This window comes from Neoarius graeffei, chromosome 23 (genome assembly GCF_027579695.1).
Source record: "Neoarius graeffei isolate fNeoGra1 chromosome 23, fNeoGra1.pri, whole genome shotgun sequence".
Classification (NCBI taxonomy): domain Eukaryota; kingdom Metazoa; phylum Chordata; class Actinopteri; order Siluriformes; family Ariidae; genus Neoarius; species Neoarius graeffei.
Genome location: NC_083591.1, coordinates 26,374,068 through 26,389,289, shown reverse-complemented (window position 1 = coordinate 26,389,289; position 15,222 = coordinate 26,374,068). Strand labels below are relative to the sequence as shown.

The following is a 15,222-nucleotide window of genomic DNA, read 5'->3' as shown; positions in this document are numbered from 1 at the left end:
CAACATCTATGTTTTCAGATAAGTAAGGACTTTTTTTCTGTTTAAGTGGTGTAATTCAGTTCAGTTGGTCAGGTTCAATGCCCAAACTGATGATTGCATCATCAGTTTTTCATTGGGTAATCAGATACAAGGTACACCACCACTCTTGCTGGAGTGGTTGGGGGTTAGGTGCCTTGCTCAAGGGCACTTAAGCCAGTCCTGCTGGCCTAGGGAATCAAACCAGCAACCTTTTGGTCCCAAAGCTGTTTCTCTAACCATTAGGCCATGGCTTCCCCCAAGTGGTGTACTACAGCCATTAATATTCCATATTACTATATTAATGAACCCATTGCCCATTATCGTTGAGAAATATATATTTATATGCCTTCACTGTATCTAACTTAGTACAACCTGCCAATGCCCTATTCCTGCCAACATGAAAATCAAAACAAAAAACAATCCAGTGTCTCAGAATAGAACACTCTTCAACAACAAATAAGGACAGCAATAACTCAAACACTGTTACCAAACTCAACGTAGCGGTGTAGTGAGCCTCTCTGGCTTAGTCTGATTGCGGTCCGTGTGAGTCCTATAGACAGCTACCTTTACTCTTTCGCAGCCGTCCAGTTGTGGCAGCACCTCAACAGCTCCATCCCCGCCGTGCCTTCTGAAATAAAGATCCCCTCTCCTTTACGTGTCATTCAGCTCTTCTTCAATTATCTGTAGCTTGGATATCTTTCCGAACAAAATCTTCAGCCCTCTTTGGATCAGTGAAACTCCATCTTTTCCTCCTCTGTGTGAATCTTAGCTGGGTGTGCTAGGGTGTTTCACCTGGTGTGTCCACAAAGTTTTCATTATCAGCGAAAACCGTCTACGTTGGTCGGCGCGCTCTTTGCTCATGTCCTCGTAGAAAGAAAAAATGCAGTCTTCCCACCGTATTCCCCTCTTTTTTTTGCCGCTGCCAGCACTTTCTGCCGGGCTGTGTAACACAAACTTCACCAGTATCATGCGGGGCAGTTGGCTGTCGTCAGGTCGCGGCCCCCAGCTTCTGTGACTCCTCTCAATTACGTGCTCGTCTGCCTGTAGCTCTAGAGCCTCAGACAGTATTTTCTTAATGTAGTCTTTCATTGTACTCCCTGCTTCCTTTCCTTCTTTCAGTCCAATCAGTTGGATGTTATTTCATCTGTTCTGATTTTCCTGGTCCTCAATGCAGCTCCACAGTTGTTCCACTTGTTGTGCCAGTTTCCTGTTTTTGTTAGCCATGTTAGTGGTGGGGTCGGCATGGTGGTGTAGTGGTTAGCGCTGTCACCTCACAGCAAGAAGGTCCGGGTTCGAGCCCCGTGGCCGGCGAGGGCCTTTCTGTGCGAGGTTTGCATATTCTCCCCGTGTTCGCGTGGGTTTCCTCCGGGTGCTCCGGTTTCCCCCACAGTCCAAAGACATGCAGGTTAGGTTAACTGGTGGCTCTAAATTGACTGTAGGTGTGAATGTGAGTGTGAATGGTTGTCTGTGTCTATGTGTCAGCCCTGTGATGACCTGGTGACTTGTCCAGGGTGTACCCCGCCTTTCGCCTGTAGTCAGCTGGGATAGGCTCCAGCTTGCTTGCGACCCTGCGGAACAGGATAAAGCAGCTAGAGATAATGAGATGAGATGTTAGTGGTGCTATTCTTTACCTCAACAATGTGACTTTCCACCTCTTCCTGTCTGTCCTGTGTCTGTATGGCATTTACTGTGGTCTTCAGCTCTGTTATGTCTGACTTAATTATTGACACATCGTTTGCCACTCTATTTAGAGTGGAGCCAATCTTTGAAATTTCTGCAAAGAGGTCCTCAATACTGTTCATCTGGCTTGCTTCTGGGCTAGCATGGTTAGCTTCCATAGTGGCTGTAGTCTTCAAACGAGTTTGTACACTTCGTTTTGTCTGGTTCATAGTTGAGTTCAGACCTATACTACTTTATTTGTTTTTATGGCTCAGTAACCATATCAGCTATTTGTGATAACCGAGTTTATGGAGAGCTGATAAAACTTGATTGTAAATACTTGTCGGCGGGGGTTGGGAGCGTGTCTAAAGTGCTGCCATTTCCCAGGTCTTCCCCATATGACTCCCTCACATGCTCTTTAATCAGAAATCCTCAAGCTCTTACAGAAGGGCACAATAGAACACCTAGATCCACAGGTGCATCCAGATGGGTTTTATTCAGTCTGCTTCCTTGTCATTAGAAGGATGGGGGGTTCAGGCCCATTCTGGATTTGTGGGGACTGAATTGTTACCTCAAACAACTACCCTTTTGCATGCTCCATATCAAGGATGTCATGCAAACATTTACGCCTCATGCATGGTCCACTTCAGTGGACCTGAAGGACACATACTTTCATGAGCCTATTGCCCAAGAACATCAGCACTTCCTCAGGTTCGCCTTTCAGGGGAGATTGTCAGTATTTTGTTCTCCCATTCGGTCTCTCTCTAGCTCCTCGTGTGTTCACACACTGTGTGCAGCTTGCCCTCAGTCCCTTGTAGCATCAGGGGCTGCTAGTATTACTGTATCTCGAGACTGGCTGCTGATTGCACGCTCTCCAGAACAGGTGGTGATGGATACTCATCAACTGTTAAATCGACATGACCACCCTGGGGTTTACCATCAATTGGGCAGAGAGTTCCCGTACTCCCTGTCAGTCATTGAAATTTATAGGCATAAACCTAAACTCCAGGCACATGTTGGCCTCTCTAACTTCAGCCAGACTGCTTGCCATTAGAGGCACCCTTGCACTGGTTTGCAGTACTTGCCTTACTTGGCCCTACTTTGCCTTGCAGGGCTTCTAGCTGCAGCAGCACTGGTTGTGAAACTTGGCGTCCTGCATTTGCGTCCTTTTCAGCACTGGCTAAAGTCCAAGCAGCTCTCCCCAGCATGCCACAGGTACACACTTGTCTGTATTTCACAGAGTTGCATCAGGGCACTACTGCCATGGCATCGGCAGAGTATTTTGCTGCGTGGAGTGCCACTAGGTCCCCCACCAGCATGGTGGGAAGTGGTGACAACAGACACCTCCCTAATAGGATGGGGTGGTGTCTGGAACCAACAGGGAGTATGGAGCAGCTGGGGGCTGTAATTCTGCTCACAGCACATAAATCTGCTAGAGTTGATGGCTGTGTGGTTGATACTTCATCATTTCAAAGCTGACCTGAAGTGGAGGCATGTGTTTTATTTGGACCAACAACACTGCAGTGGTGTTCATCAGCCACCAAGGGGGCACAAGGTCCAGACAGTGTCTGGCCTTAATAGACATCGAAGCTTCTTATCTGGGCAGACAGGCACCTGCTGTCTCTCAGAGCAGCACACATATCCCAGAGATCACGAACGGCACAGCAGATGTCCTCTCTCGGGGAGGTCTGTGTGTGAGAGATTGGTGTCTCAACAAGGAAGTGGCTCAGATGTTGTGGAGGACATACAGTCAAGTCAGAAAGTCTGCACACCCCTTTCATCTTCTCCACATTTTATTACATTACAGACTTATTCTACAGTAGATTGAGTTCATTTTTTGTCACAAAATTCTACACAAAATAGCCCATAATGACGAAGTAAAAGCAGGTTTGTAGACATTTGTGCTAATTTATTAAAAATCAAAATGTAAAATATCATATGTCCACAAGTGTGTACACCCTTTGATATGACACCCAAAAGTGAGCTGAGGTGCATTTTGTTTCCACTGATACTGCTTGAGATGTTTCTACAACTTAATTGGAGTCCACCTGTGGTAAATTCAATTGATTGGACATGATTGGGGATTGCCAACACCTGCCTACAGTGGTGCTTGAAAGTTTGTGAACCCTTTAGAATTTTCTATATTTCTGCATAAATATGACCTAAAACAACATAAGATTTTCACACAAGTCCAAAAAGTACAACCACAATTCCAAAAAAGTTGGGACAAAGTACAAATTGTAAATAAAAACGGAATGCAATGATGTGGAAGTTTCAAAATTCCTTATTTTATTCAGAATAGAACATAGATGACATATCAAATGTTTAAACTGAGAAAATGTATCATTTAAAGAGAAAAATTAGGTGATTTTAAATTTCATGACAACAACACATCTCAAAAAAGTTGGGACAAGGCCATGTTTACCACTGTGAGACATCCCCTTTTCTCTTTACAACAGTCTGTAAACGTCTGGGGACTGAGGAGACAAGTTGCTCAAGTTTAGGGATAGGAATGTTAACCCATTCTTGTCTAATGTAGGATTCTAGTTGCTCAACTGTCTTAGGTCTTTTTTGTCGTATCTTCCGTTTTATGATGTGCCAAATGTTTTCTATGGGTGAAAGATCTGGACTGCTGGCCAGTTCAGTACCCGGACCCTTCTTCTACGCAGCCATGATGCTGTAATTGATGCAGTATGTGGTTTGGCATTGTCATGTTGGAAAATGCAAGGTCTTCCCTGAAAGAGACATCATCTGGATGGGAGCATATGTTGCTCTAGAACCTGGATATACCTTTCAGCATTGATGGTGTCTTTCCAGATGTGTAAGCAGCACATGCCACACGCACTAATGCAACCCTATACCATCAGAGATGCAGGCTTCTGAACTGAGTGCTGATAACTTGGGTCGTCCTTCTCCTCTTTAGTTCGAATGACACGGCGTCCCTGATTTCCATAAAGAACTTCAAATTTTGATTCGTCTGACCACAGAACAGTTTTCCACTTTGCCACAGTCCATTTTAAATGAGCCTTGGCCCAGAGAAGACGTCTGTGCTTCTGGATCATGTTTAGATGCGGCGGCTTCTTTGAACTATAGAGTTTTAGCTGGCAACGGCGGCTGGCACAGTGAATTGTGTTCACAGATAATGTTCTCTGGAAATATTCCTGAACCCATTTTGTGATTTCCAATACAGAAGCATGCCTGTATGTGATGCAGTGCCGTCTAAGGGCCCGAAGATCACGGGCACCCAGTATGGTTTTCCGGCCTTGACCCTTACGCATAGAGATTCTTCCAGATTCTCTGAATCTTTTGATATTATGCACTGTAGATGATGATATGTTCAAACTCTCTGCAATTTTACACTGTCGAACTCCTTTCTGATATTGCTTCACTATTTGTCGGCGCAGAATTAGGGGGATTGGTGATCCTCTTCCCATCTTTACTTCTGAGAGCCGCTGCCACTCCAAGATGCTCTTTTTATACCCAGTCATGTTAATGACCTACTGCCAATTGACCTAATGAGTTGCAATTTGGTCCTCCAGCTGTTCTTTTTTTGTACCTTTAACTTTTCCAGCCTCCTATTGCCCCTGTCCCAACTTTTTTGAGATGTGTTGCTGTCATGAAATTTCAAATGAGCCAATATTTGGCATGAAATTTCAAAATCTCATGTTCGACATTTGATATGTTGTCTATGTTCTATTGTGAATACAATATCAGTTTTTGAGATTTGTAAATTATCGCATTCCGTTTTTATTTACAATTTGTACTTTGTCCCAACTTTTTTGGAATCGGGGTTGTAGATAAAGAAAACCCAGCTAAACAAATGAGACAAAAATATTATACTTAGTAATTTATTTATTGAGGAAAATGATCCAATATTACATATCTGTGAGTGGCAAAAGTATGTGAACCTCTAGGATTAGCAGTTAATTTGAAGGTGAAATTAGAGTCAGGTGTTTTCAATCAATGGGATGACAATCAGGTGTGACTGAGCACCTTGTTTTATTTAAAGAACAGGGATATATCAAAGTCTGATCTTCACAACACATGTTTGTGGAAGTTTATCATGGCACGAACAAAGGAGATTTTTGAGGACCTCAGAAAAAGTGTTGTTGATGCTCATCAGGCTGGAAAAGGTTACAAAACTATCTCTCAAGAGTTTGGACTCCACCAATCCACAGTCAGACAGATTATGTAGAAATGGAGGAAATTCAAGACCATTGTTACCCTCCCCAGGAGTGGTTGACCAACAGAGATCACTCCAAGAGCAAGGCGTGTAATAGTTGGCGAGGTCACAAAGGAATCCAGGGTAACTTCTAAGCAACTGAAGGCCTCTCTCACATTGGCTAATGTTACTGTTCATGAGTCCACCATCAGGAGAACACTGAACAACAATGGTGTGTGTGGCAGGATTGCAAGGAGAAAGCCACTGCTCTCCAAAAAGAACATTGCTGCTCGTCTGCAGTTTGCTAAAGATCACGTCGACAAGCCAGAAGGCTATTGGAAAAATGTTTTGTGGATGGATGAGACCAAAATAGAACTTTTTGGTTTAAGTGAGAAGCGTTATGTTTGGAGAAAGGAAAACACTGCATTCCAGCATAAGAACCTTATCCCATCTGTGAAACATGGTGGTGGTAGTATCATGGTTTGGGCCTGTTTTCTGCATCTGGGCCAGGACGGCTTGCCACCACTGATGGAACAATGAATTCTGAATTATACCAGCAAATTCTAAAGGAAAATATCAGGACATCTGTCCATGAACTGAAACTCAAGAGAAGGTGGGTCATGCAGCAAGACAACGACCCTAAGTACACAAGTCATTCAACCAAAGAATGGTTAAAGAAGAATAAAGTTAATGTTTTGGAATGGCCAAGTCAAAGTCCTGACCTTAATCCAATCGAAATGTTGTGGAAGGACCTGAAGTGAGCAGTTCATGTGAGGAAACCCACCATCATCCCAGAGTTGAAGCTGTTCTGTACGGAGGAATGGGCTAAAATTCCTCCAAGCCGGTATGCAGGACTGATCAACATTACCGGAAACCAGGCACCGCTCATCACCTGGTTAATGCCATCCTTACAGTGAAGCATGGTGGTGGCAGCATCATGATGTGGGGACGTTTTTCAGTAGCGGGAATGGGGCAACGAGTCCTGATGGAGGGAAAGATGAATGCAGGAAAGTACACAGAGATCCTTGAAAAAAACCTGCTCCAGAGCGCTCTGGACCTCAGACTGGGGCGAAAGTTTACCTTCCAACATGACAACAACCCAAAGCACACAGCCAAGAGAGCAAAGGAGTGGCTTCAGAGAAAGTCTGTGAATGTCCTTGAGTGGCCCAGCCAGAGCCCAGACCTGAATCCAATTGAGCATCTGTGGAAGGAGCTGAAAATGGCTGTGTACCGATGCTCCCTATCCAACCTGACAGAGCTTGCAAGGATATGCCAAGAGGAATGGGCAAAAATGTCCAGAAACAAGTGTGCCAAGCTTGTAGCTTCTTTCCCAAGATGCCTTGAAGCTGTAATTGCTGCCAAAGATGCATCAACCAAGTATTAGTCTAAGGGTGTGTACAGATATGTAATCCCTAAATAACCTATTTTTGTCAGTAAAATAAAATTGCGTATTTTCTAAAAACCTGCTTTCACTTTGTCATTATTGGCTATTTTGTATAGAATTTTGTAACAAAAATGAACTCAATCATTTGTAGAATATGTCTGTAATGTAATAAAATGTGGAGAAGGTGAAAGGGATGTGCAGACTTTCTGGCTTGACTGTATGGCAAAGCAGAGGTAGATCTGTTCACCACCCAGCAGTCATCACAGTGCCCATCTTGGTTTGTGGAGATGGACAAGCCAGGGTCCCTGGGCCAGGACACCCTAGCTCACGAGTGGCCCAACTTCCTACTTTATGCCTTTCCTCCTCCCTCTCTCATCTGGATGACTCTCACTCACATCCAGAAGATAGGCTACCGAGTCCTGTTAATTTCCCCTCACCTACCGTCCAGGCCATGGTTCCCTTTGCTGTCATCCCTGCTAGCAGCTCAGCCCTGTCCTTTGCTGTATAGACAGGATCTGTTGTCCCAAATGTAGGGAACCCTCTGGCATCCTCAGTCAGAGAGGCTGAAACTTTGTGTGTCGCCCCTGGGGCACAGTGACAGCTTATGGATTGTTCACAAGGGGTTTGGGACACTGTTCTGAATGCTCGTGCCCCATCAACACACAGTATCTACAACAACAGGTGGAAGCTTTTTTTCTGCATGATATTCAGGTCAGTCTTTGGACCCACAGTCTTGTCTTGTATCTCAAGTGCTTGAATATAGTCAAAGCTGCTTGTATGCTGGCAGGTCTCCAGCCACAGTAAAGGTTTATGTGGCAGCTATTGTGGCCCATCATGACTTGGTAGATGGGATGTCTTTGGCTGCTCACAGCCTTTCTTAAAGGTGCCTTTCATCTCTGCCCACTAAACCACGTGAGAAGTCCACAATGGGATTTGCTCCTTGTGTTGAGTGGTCTATGTGAAGCTCCCTTTGAGCCAATGGAAACTTCCAACATTAAGTGACTATCATATATAACTGCCTTCTTGTTGGCTATAACATCTACTAAACAGGCGAGTGAAACTCATGCCCTGTTAGTCAGTCCTCAGTGTATGCATTGGCCTCTGAGGATAGTTTTGTAACCTTATGGCCCAACCCTGCCTTTCTACCTAAGGTCATGTCACACCAGTTTATAAATAGGCCCTTTTCTTTGGCTGTATTCAACCCAGTGACTGAACTTAATCATAGGGCCTTGTGCCCTGTTCATGGATTACAGCAATATGCTTCTGGTACTTTACCCTGGTGAGCCTCTGACCAACTGTTTTTGTTTCCTTTGGAGGGAAAAATAATGGCTCTACGCTTTCCAAACAAAGGCTTTCCCATTGGGTCACAGAGGCCATCTCTGTTGCTTACCAGCAGCACGGGCAGGCAGCTCCTGCGTCGTTGAAGGGGAACTCAACTTGAGCTATAGCAACTTCCTGGGCAGCATTGCATGGTGCCCCCACCCCCATCTGATATCTGTTTGACTGCAATGTGGTCTTCTCCCAGCACGTTCACCAGGTTTTATAGTCTGAATGTGGCATCACTCCTTCTGACACACATGGCTGTGCTTCCAACTGTCTTACCTGATTCTGAGTAAGCTTCGTCGTGACATAGTTGGCATACATCTTCCACTAGTCTATCGACTTCCTCTGTCGGTCTGTAAGGACAGAAATACCGTAGAACACTGGTTACATATGTAATCTTGGTTCTATGAAGGAGTGGAAGACCACCAGAGTCTCTGGTCACTTGGAAGGGCGAGAATGACCATTGAGAATGTCATAATCCATGTATTGATATTTATACTATGTCTTGTGGTGTCATGGTCACGTGATGACAGAAGTTTATATATGTTTCTCAACCAATGTGCAAATGCATGAGGAATTCCACTCGTCTACTGACTGCCTCTGGCGGTCTTCCACTCCTTCATAGAACCACGGTTGCATAGGTAACCAGCGTTTTACCAGCAGTGTTCAGCAAAATATCAGTAAAGGCTGGCTAATTTTAATTGATTTTACCTGCTGCAAAACTTTCCACAAATAATATATGCTGGACTGGTAGCCCTGTGTCTTCACCATTACACCACGGAACTCTGTAACACTGATGGTCCAACAAGGTTTTAATTTTATTTGTCAACTTGCTGCTTGGAGAGGAGTAGTATTGATGAAAAAGGTGTTCCTGTGTATTGCGTTGAAAATGTCATGGCAGTTTCATGCAGTGTTCATATAACGACCAGCTATACTGAGGGGGTAGTAAAAAAAAAAAAATAGGTACCCTATGGGTACATGTGGCTATTGCTCATAAATTAAATTTTCTGATACCATGTCCATACAGTAAATATAGCATATATTTACTCTATGAGGCAGTAGCCACAAAAACAAACAATTTAAAAATCACAGAAGTAAAATATACCAAGTGTCTGTACTTTGTTATTCTACTCTTACCTCTTACAGTTTTTGAAACTGAAACCTCTGAATCGAGGCTGACATGCACACACTGTCGCTATGAATGAAACTCTTTATTTCCCAGAAAAGGCCCGGCATTAGAGCTCAGTGGTCTCTTTTCGACAACTTCCCGTAACAACTCGGAAGTGCGTCACATCTACATCACACATGGGACCATTGGCCGAAGAAGGCGAGGAAAGGAGGACAACCTGGAGTATATTTTAAAATAGGAACACGCTTTCCCTCGGTAATAAGCATAAACATGTCTGAAAGCGATTTCTTTAGTCCATTTATTTCGAATGGTGAACCGAACTGTATACACTCACTGGCCATTTTAATCGGAACACATGTATGCGCATGCACAGTGCACGATTGTTATACTCTTTCTTACATTCTTACAACACGATGACATAGTGGCTACAGCCTCTATGTGAGGCAGTAGCCGCAAAAATGAATTACTGATGCCAAAAATGAACAGAGTTGAGTTGAGATGGTACCATGCCGTGGAAAAGGGCCATAAGGGGCCTAAACCCTTAAAAACAGCCCCAGACTTTACTGTTGGCACTATGCATTTTGATATTTAGCATTCTCTGGTATGTAGCATCTGCCAAACTCAGATTCATCCATCAGAATGTCAGATGGTAAAGCTTGATTCATCACTCCAGACAGCATACTTCCACTGCTCACCAGAGGCGAGCATGCTTTATGCCACCCCAGCTGACACTTGGTTTTGGATATAGTGATCTTATACTTGTCTGCAGCTGTTCGCCCATGAAAAGCCATTTCATGAAGCTCCTGATATACAGTTCTTATGATGCTGCTTCCAGAGGCAGTTTGGAGCTCTGTTGTGAATGATTCAGCAGAGGATAGGTGATTATGTGGGACAGGCACTCAGCGGCCTTGCTCTGAGAGTTTGCATTGTCTACTGTTTCATGGTCGAGCTGTTGTTGCTCCTAGATGCTTCTATTTCACAGTAATAGCACTTATAGTTGACCAGGGCAGATCTAGCAGGACAGAAATTTCACGAACTTATTTGTGGCAAAGCTGACATCCTAAAACAATCCCATGTTTAAAATCTGTAAGCTCTTCAGTGCTTTTTACTGCCAGTGTTTGTCTGTAGAGATTGCTATATGTGCTTGATTTTATGCACCTCTTAAGTGGGTATGACTGAAATCCTGAACTCAATAATTAGGAGAGATGTCCACATACTTTTGGCCATATAGCATATTTAATAATCTATTTTAAAAATCAATTTACCAGTAGCTAGATTAAAATAAGTATGTATTTCTTCAAAAACAAAAGTTTCTTAGTGATTCCAAACTTAAGGCTAATGCAAATTTTTACTTAGCTTTTCGCTCAGAAGTCAAAGAACAGTAAGCTGGTCTATATACACCTAAAACATACATATAACTCTTAGTAGGTCCATTATTAATGAAAAGTGTAGAAGATATTGATCCAGAATTGTTGTGGAACATGTATGAATTTCCATTTTCCCTGTCACCATACAGGTAAACGTCCTCATGAGTGTGGAGTCTGTAAAAAGGCATTTAAACACAAGCATCACCTAATAGAGCACTCACGTCTTCACTCCGGAGAGAAACCATACCAGTGTGATAAATGTGGCAAACGCTTCTCACACTCCGGCTCTTACTCCCAACACATGAACCATCGCTACTCCTACTGCAAGAAGGAGGTTTATGACCAGCCAGAGCCAAATAATACTTCCTCTACGCCTCCCTCACAGCTTGATTCAGATGAGAGGGAGAGTGAAGCTGAGGAGATAGATGATGAAGAACCAGAAGGAGATGATGATGGTGAGGAAGATTTTTCTGGCTTTGACATGAGTGACATAAGAGTGGTCAGGGTTGGTGAGGAATATGATGACGAGGAGGAGGAAGTGGGGAGGGGAGAGAAAAAACAGATGACAGGAAAAGACCCAGTGGAGTTGGATACTGTGGAAAAAGAAGTGTTGACATTGGGCATGGAAGGTATGATGGACAGCAAAACAGAGAAGGAAATATGGAAACCAGTGGAGAATGGTGTGTTGAATGACACTGTAGAAAACAAGTAATTATGTTTCTCTCTAGTAACTGCATATTTCTCTGTGAAAGGTCAAGGCTTGAATTAATGCCTTGGTTCACTCTTGAAGACAGTGTTTACTTTGGAAGGATTATTTTGTGTTATTAATTTACTGTGTATGAATCACAGGTGTGCCTGATCCATAAATTACAGCAGTCTGTAAACTAGTTATATAACAAAACAGAAAATTTTAAATTTTCATTAATAAGATTCAACTGAAAGGTTTTATTGAACCTCAGCCTCTAGTTATTTGTTATTGTTACTAATGACTATCTTTGAATGGTTCCATCTGCAGTCAGGTGACATTTCTACACATTTTTATTGCCAGTGAAGTTTACTAAAATCAGTATTTTATCAATATTTTAGTACTTCTTTGAGATAGAGACTGCACTGTAGGTACAGTTATGATTTTATTTATGGATACATAATGCCTCAACTAAATACCATTCAGTATTTTTATTCTAATTAGGCCAGCCAGTGTTTGCATAGTATTTTTGTTTGTGTCTGTGTGAAGGAAATAAGTTTGCACTTGCATACCATGGGATCATTTAGAAAGATAAAAAGTAATATGTAATCCATTAAACAGCTAAATTATTATATTTATGGCATAAATTATATGTTTGGTTAGAATCCATATTCAGTTGTAATTTTATGTAAACACTAGGCATGTAATGATTCACCCAATTCATGATTCGATGCATGAACTTTTTCCCCACGATATTTTTGGAGAAAAAAAAAATTACCAAAAAACTGCAGCATTTATTTTGCTATTCTTTATGAACTTATATATGCCTTTTGTTAAATTTAAAAGAAAAAGTTTTTTGTTTTCGTAATAACTGAATAATTATTTGCCCACATTTGTAAAGGTTAGAGTAAAATATAATAGCCTATTAACTAAAATATTCCTTTTATTAAAATGAAAAGGTTAATAACATAAGCAATTTCTTAAATGTTTATGAACATTTACCTCTACCTCCATTTTTCTTCTCGTTTCTTTAGCTTTCGACAGTTTGTAAAAAGATAGCTCCGATTTCTTGTTAAATCTATTTGTTGTCAATTGCAGAACAGCTCTATCATTTTAGATCTGTTTTTGCAGCATGAGAGCCATGTTACTTCTGCCTCCTGCTATTGTACATTATTGCCCCCTCTGCTGTCTAAACCAACTAATTGCAGTTAGCAAAACCAAGAGATAATGTAGCTTGATAATAATTGATTAATTTTTTATTTCATCAATTCAAATTGTCATGAATTTATATTGCAATTTATCATAACACGATATATCATTACATGCCTAGTAAAACACTCCTAAATGCTAATATCTGCAAAAAAAAATTGGACAGTGTTTAAAATAGTAACAATGACTGTAAATTGTTCATGAAAGATCATCATGAAGTTGTCATCCTTGCTATGTTGGTGATACTTTTTAGCTGATACATACTATAAAGTGCACTTTTCTGTTGTATAGTATGTAGGAACATGACGCAGCTTAAAAACACTTCAGTCAGGGAATTGTGTGTTACACACCTAGTGTTAGCGCTCCTTCTCCTTCACAGAATTATATTCACTTAAGGGTGCACTTAAGGGTCTGTGATAGAGTACCTATAGAAATAAAGCTTAATAGTCTTAATTTTATAGCATTCTGTTCAGAACATGTACTTAGAGATATTAAAAGTAGTAACACTTTAATTTATCATTTGGACTAGTTTATTAAACATAAATTTTGAAGCCATTTATAATACAAGTATTGAAGTAATGTGAACCATTAGATTTGCAGATCAGCTATAGGAGAACACATTGTTTCACTTTTAGCATTAGTGAATTCTTAATGTGTTACTTTGTGATAGATGAACTATGAATGGTTCTAGGGAACCCCTCGCCAGCCTTATGCAAGACCGGCAAGCTGTATGTGCCATTCATTCCTATTAATTTGCTAGTCCAGAAACAAATGAAACTATTTTAAAGCCAATTGATTATTTTAAAAATTATCTAGATGTGTTGACTTTGACAGGTGTATTCTAGAAACCAAATTTAATTTTGACTTGTTTAATGTTAAGCTAACTTTAGAATTTTTGTGACATTTCAGAAAAAGAAAAATAGACAAATTTAGTTTTTATTATGATGGAAAAGTAAATCATGACAGTTTTTGATTGTTACTATGTTATTGGAGTTTGGGTTTACATTTTTTTTCAGATGCTCGCCTTGTGAGTATTTCTGACTGCTTACATTGGCCTAGAGCAGTATAATATTTCTATTTGAAATGGTTTGGATGTGATTATGAATCTAAAAGTATTTTTCCCACTAATGAAGCAATACGAGACTTGATTATGCGTAGTTATTTTACACTTAGTAATTTACCTAAAGGTAATTATTTAACAATGTGGCATAAGTGAATTGGTCAGACATAGAACAAAGCCATTACACTATTGCTTTGGAGTACAACTAGCAGTCAGGTTAAAGTATAGGAAAAAGGGGAAATGACAACATGACAATGAAGGAATGAACACATCCTACTAAAGGAGTGCACTTGATGTAAGAGACAGTGAGTGAATGTGTGTTTAATGTTGTTTTAACCATTACACATTACAGTATTATTGTGATATATTGTTTCTAAATATTTGTGTTTACATCAATACACATGTATAGTGTGTATTTTTATCATCAGTATTAAAAATACCAATGAGTGATTATTGTAGGAAGCTTTTCCATTTTCCTGTTTTTTTTGTTTTGTTTTTTTTAATTAATAAAGATTTGACTAATTTTACATGGGAGCTGGTGTATGAGCGTACTGGAGTATCTCTGGGATTTTTTGCCCTGTCTGAATCTATCATGTCAGTAATTTTTACATGGGTAATTCCCACAGCCACGTTTATCAAATTTAATGGAAAGCCTTCCCAGATTATTATAATAGCAAAGGGAGGGACTAAATCTGGAAGGGGGTGTCCTATAGGTGTGATGGTCAGGTGTCCACAAACTTTTGACAAGGCATTTTCTTTAACACTGCGCTCTTCCAATAGCCCCCCTACCTCCCCAGTTGCATCGACTGAATCTCTAATCAAGAGAGTGAAAGGAAGTTGACACTCAAATTCTTCTCTGTTAACATTTATTTATTTTTCTTTATAGCAGCAGGGGCATAAGAACAGACATTTCAGTGTGTTTGTTATCCTGTTGCATGTATGTTTAAAAATTGGATGTTAGCCTGTGTTATTCAGCCAAATTGGTGTCACCTGTATCCTAATTAGACCAACAATGAGGTGAACGAGGAAGGTCCATCAATAACTTAGTAGATGTGGTCTGACACATGGGGTTATTGAAACCTTTAGTCAGAGCCCCCAGATTTTTCCACTGTGCACCTTTGGTTCCAAAATAATTAAAATCACTTTCTATGACTTTTGTCCCTATATGCAGTACCAGTCAACAGTTTGATTACCACCTAATTCAATGGTTTTTCTTTATTTGTATT

General features: G+C 41.1%; 1 protein-coding gene across 4 annotated transcripts in view; it reads left to right on the top strand.

Annotated features, from left to right (window-relative positions):
- zeb1a (zinc finger E-box binding homeobox 1a) overlaps positions 1–14,505 on the top strand; it is a 185,555-nt gene extending 171,050 nt beyond the window's left edge. For 3 of the 4 annotated variants that reach the window (XM_060905988.1, XM_060905986.1, XM_060905987.1), the window contains one exon: positions 11,192–14,505. In XM_060905988.1, the coding sequence (XP_060761971.1) occupies positions 11,192–11,754 (563 nt within the window). In that variant the 3' untranslated portion in view covers positions 11,755–14,505. The remainder of the gene's footprint in view (positions 1–11,191) is intronic. The other variant, XM_060905991.1, reaches the window with a different exon arrangement.
- The last annotated feature ends 717 nt before the right edge of the window (positions 14,506–15,222 follow it).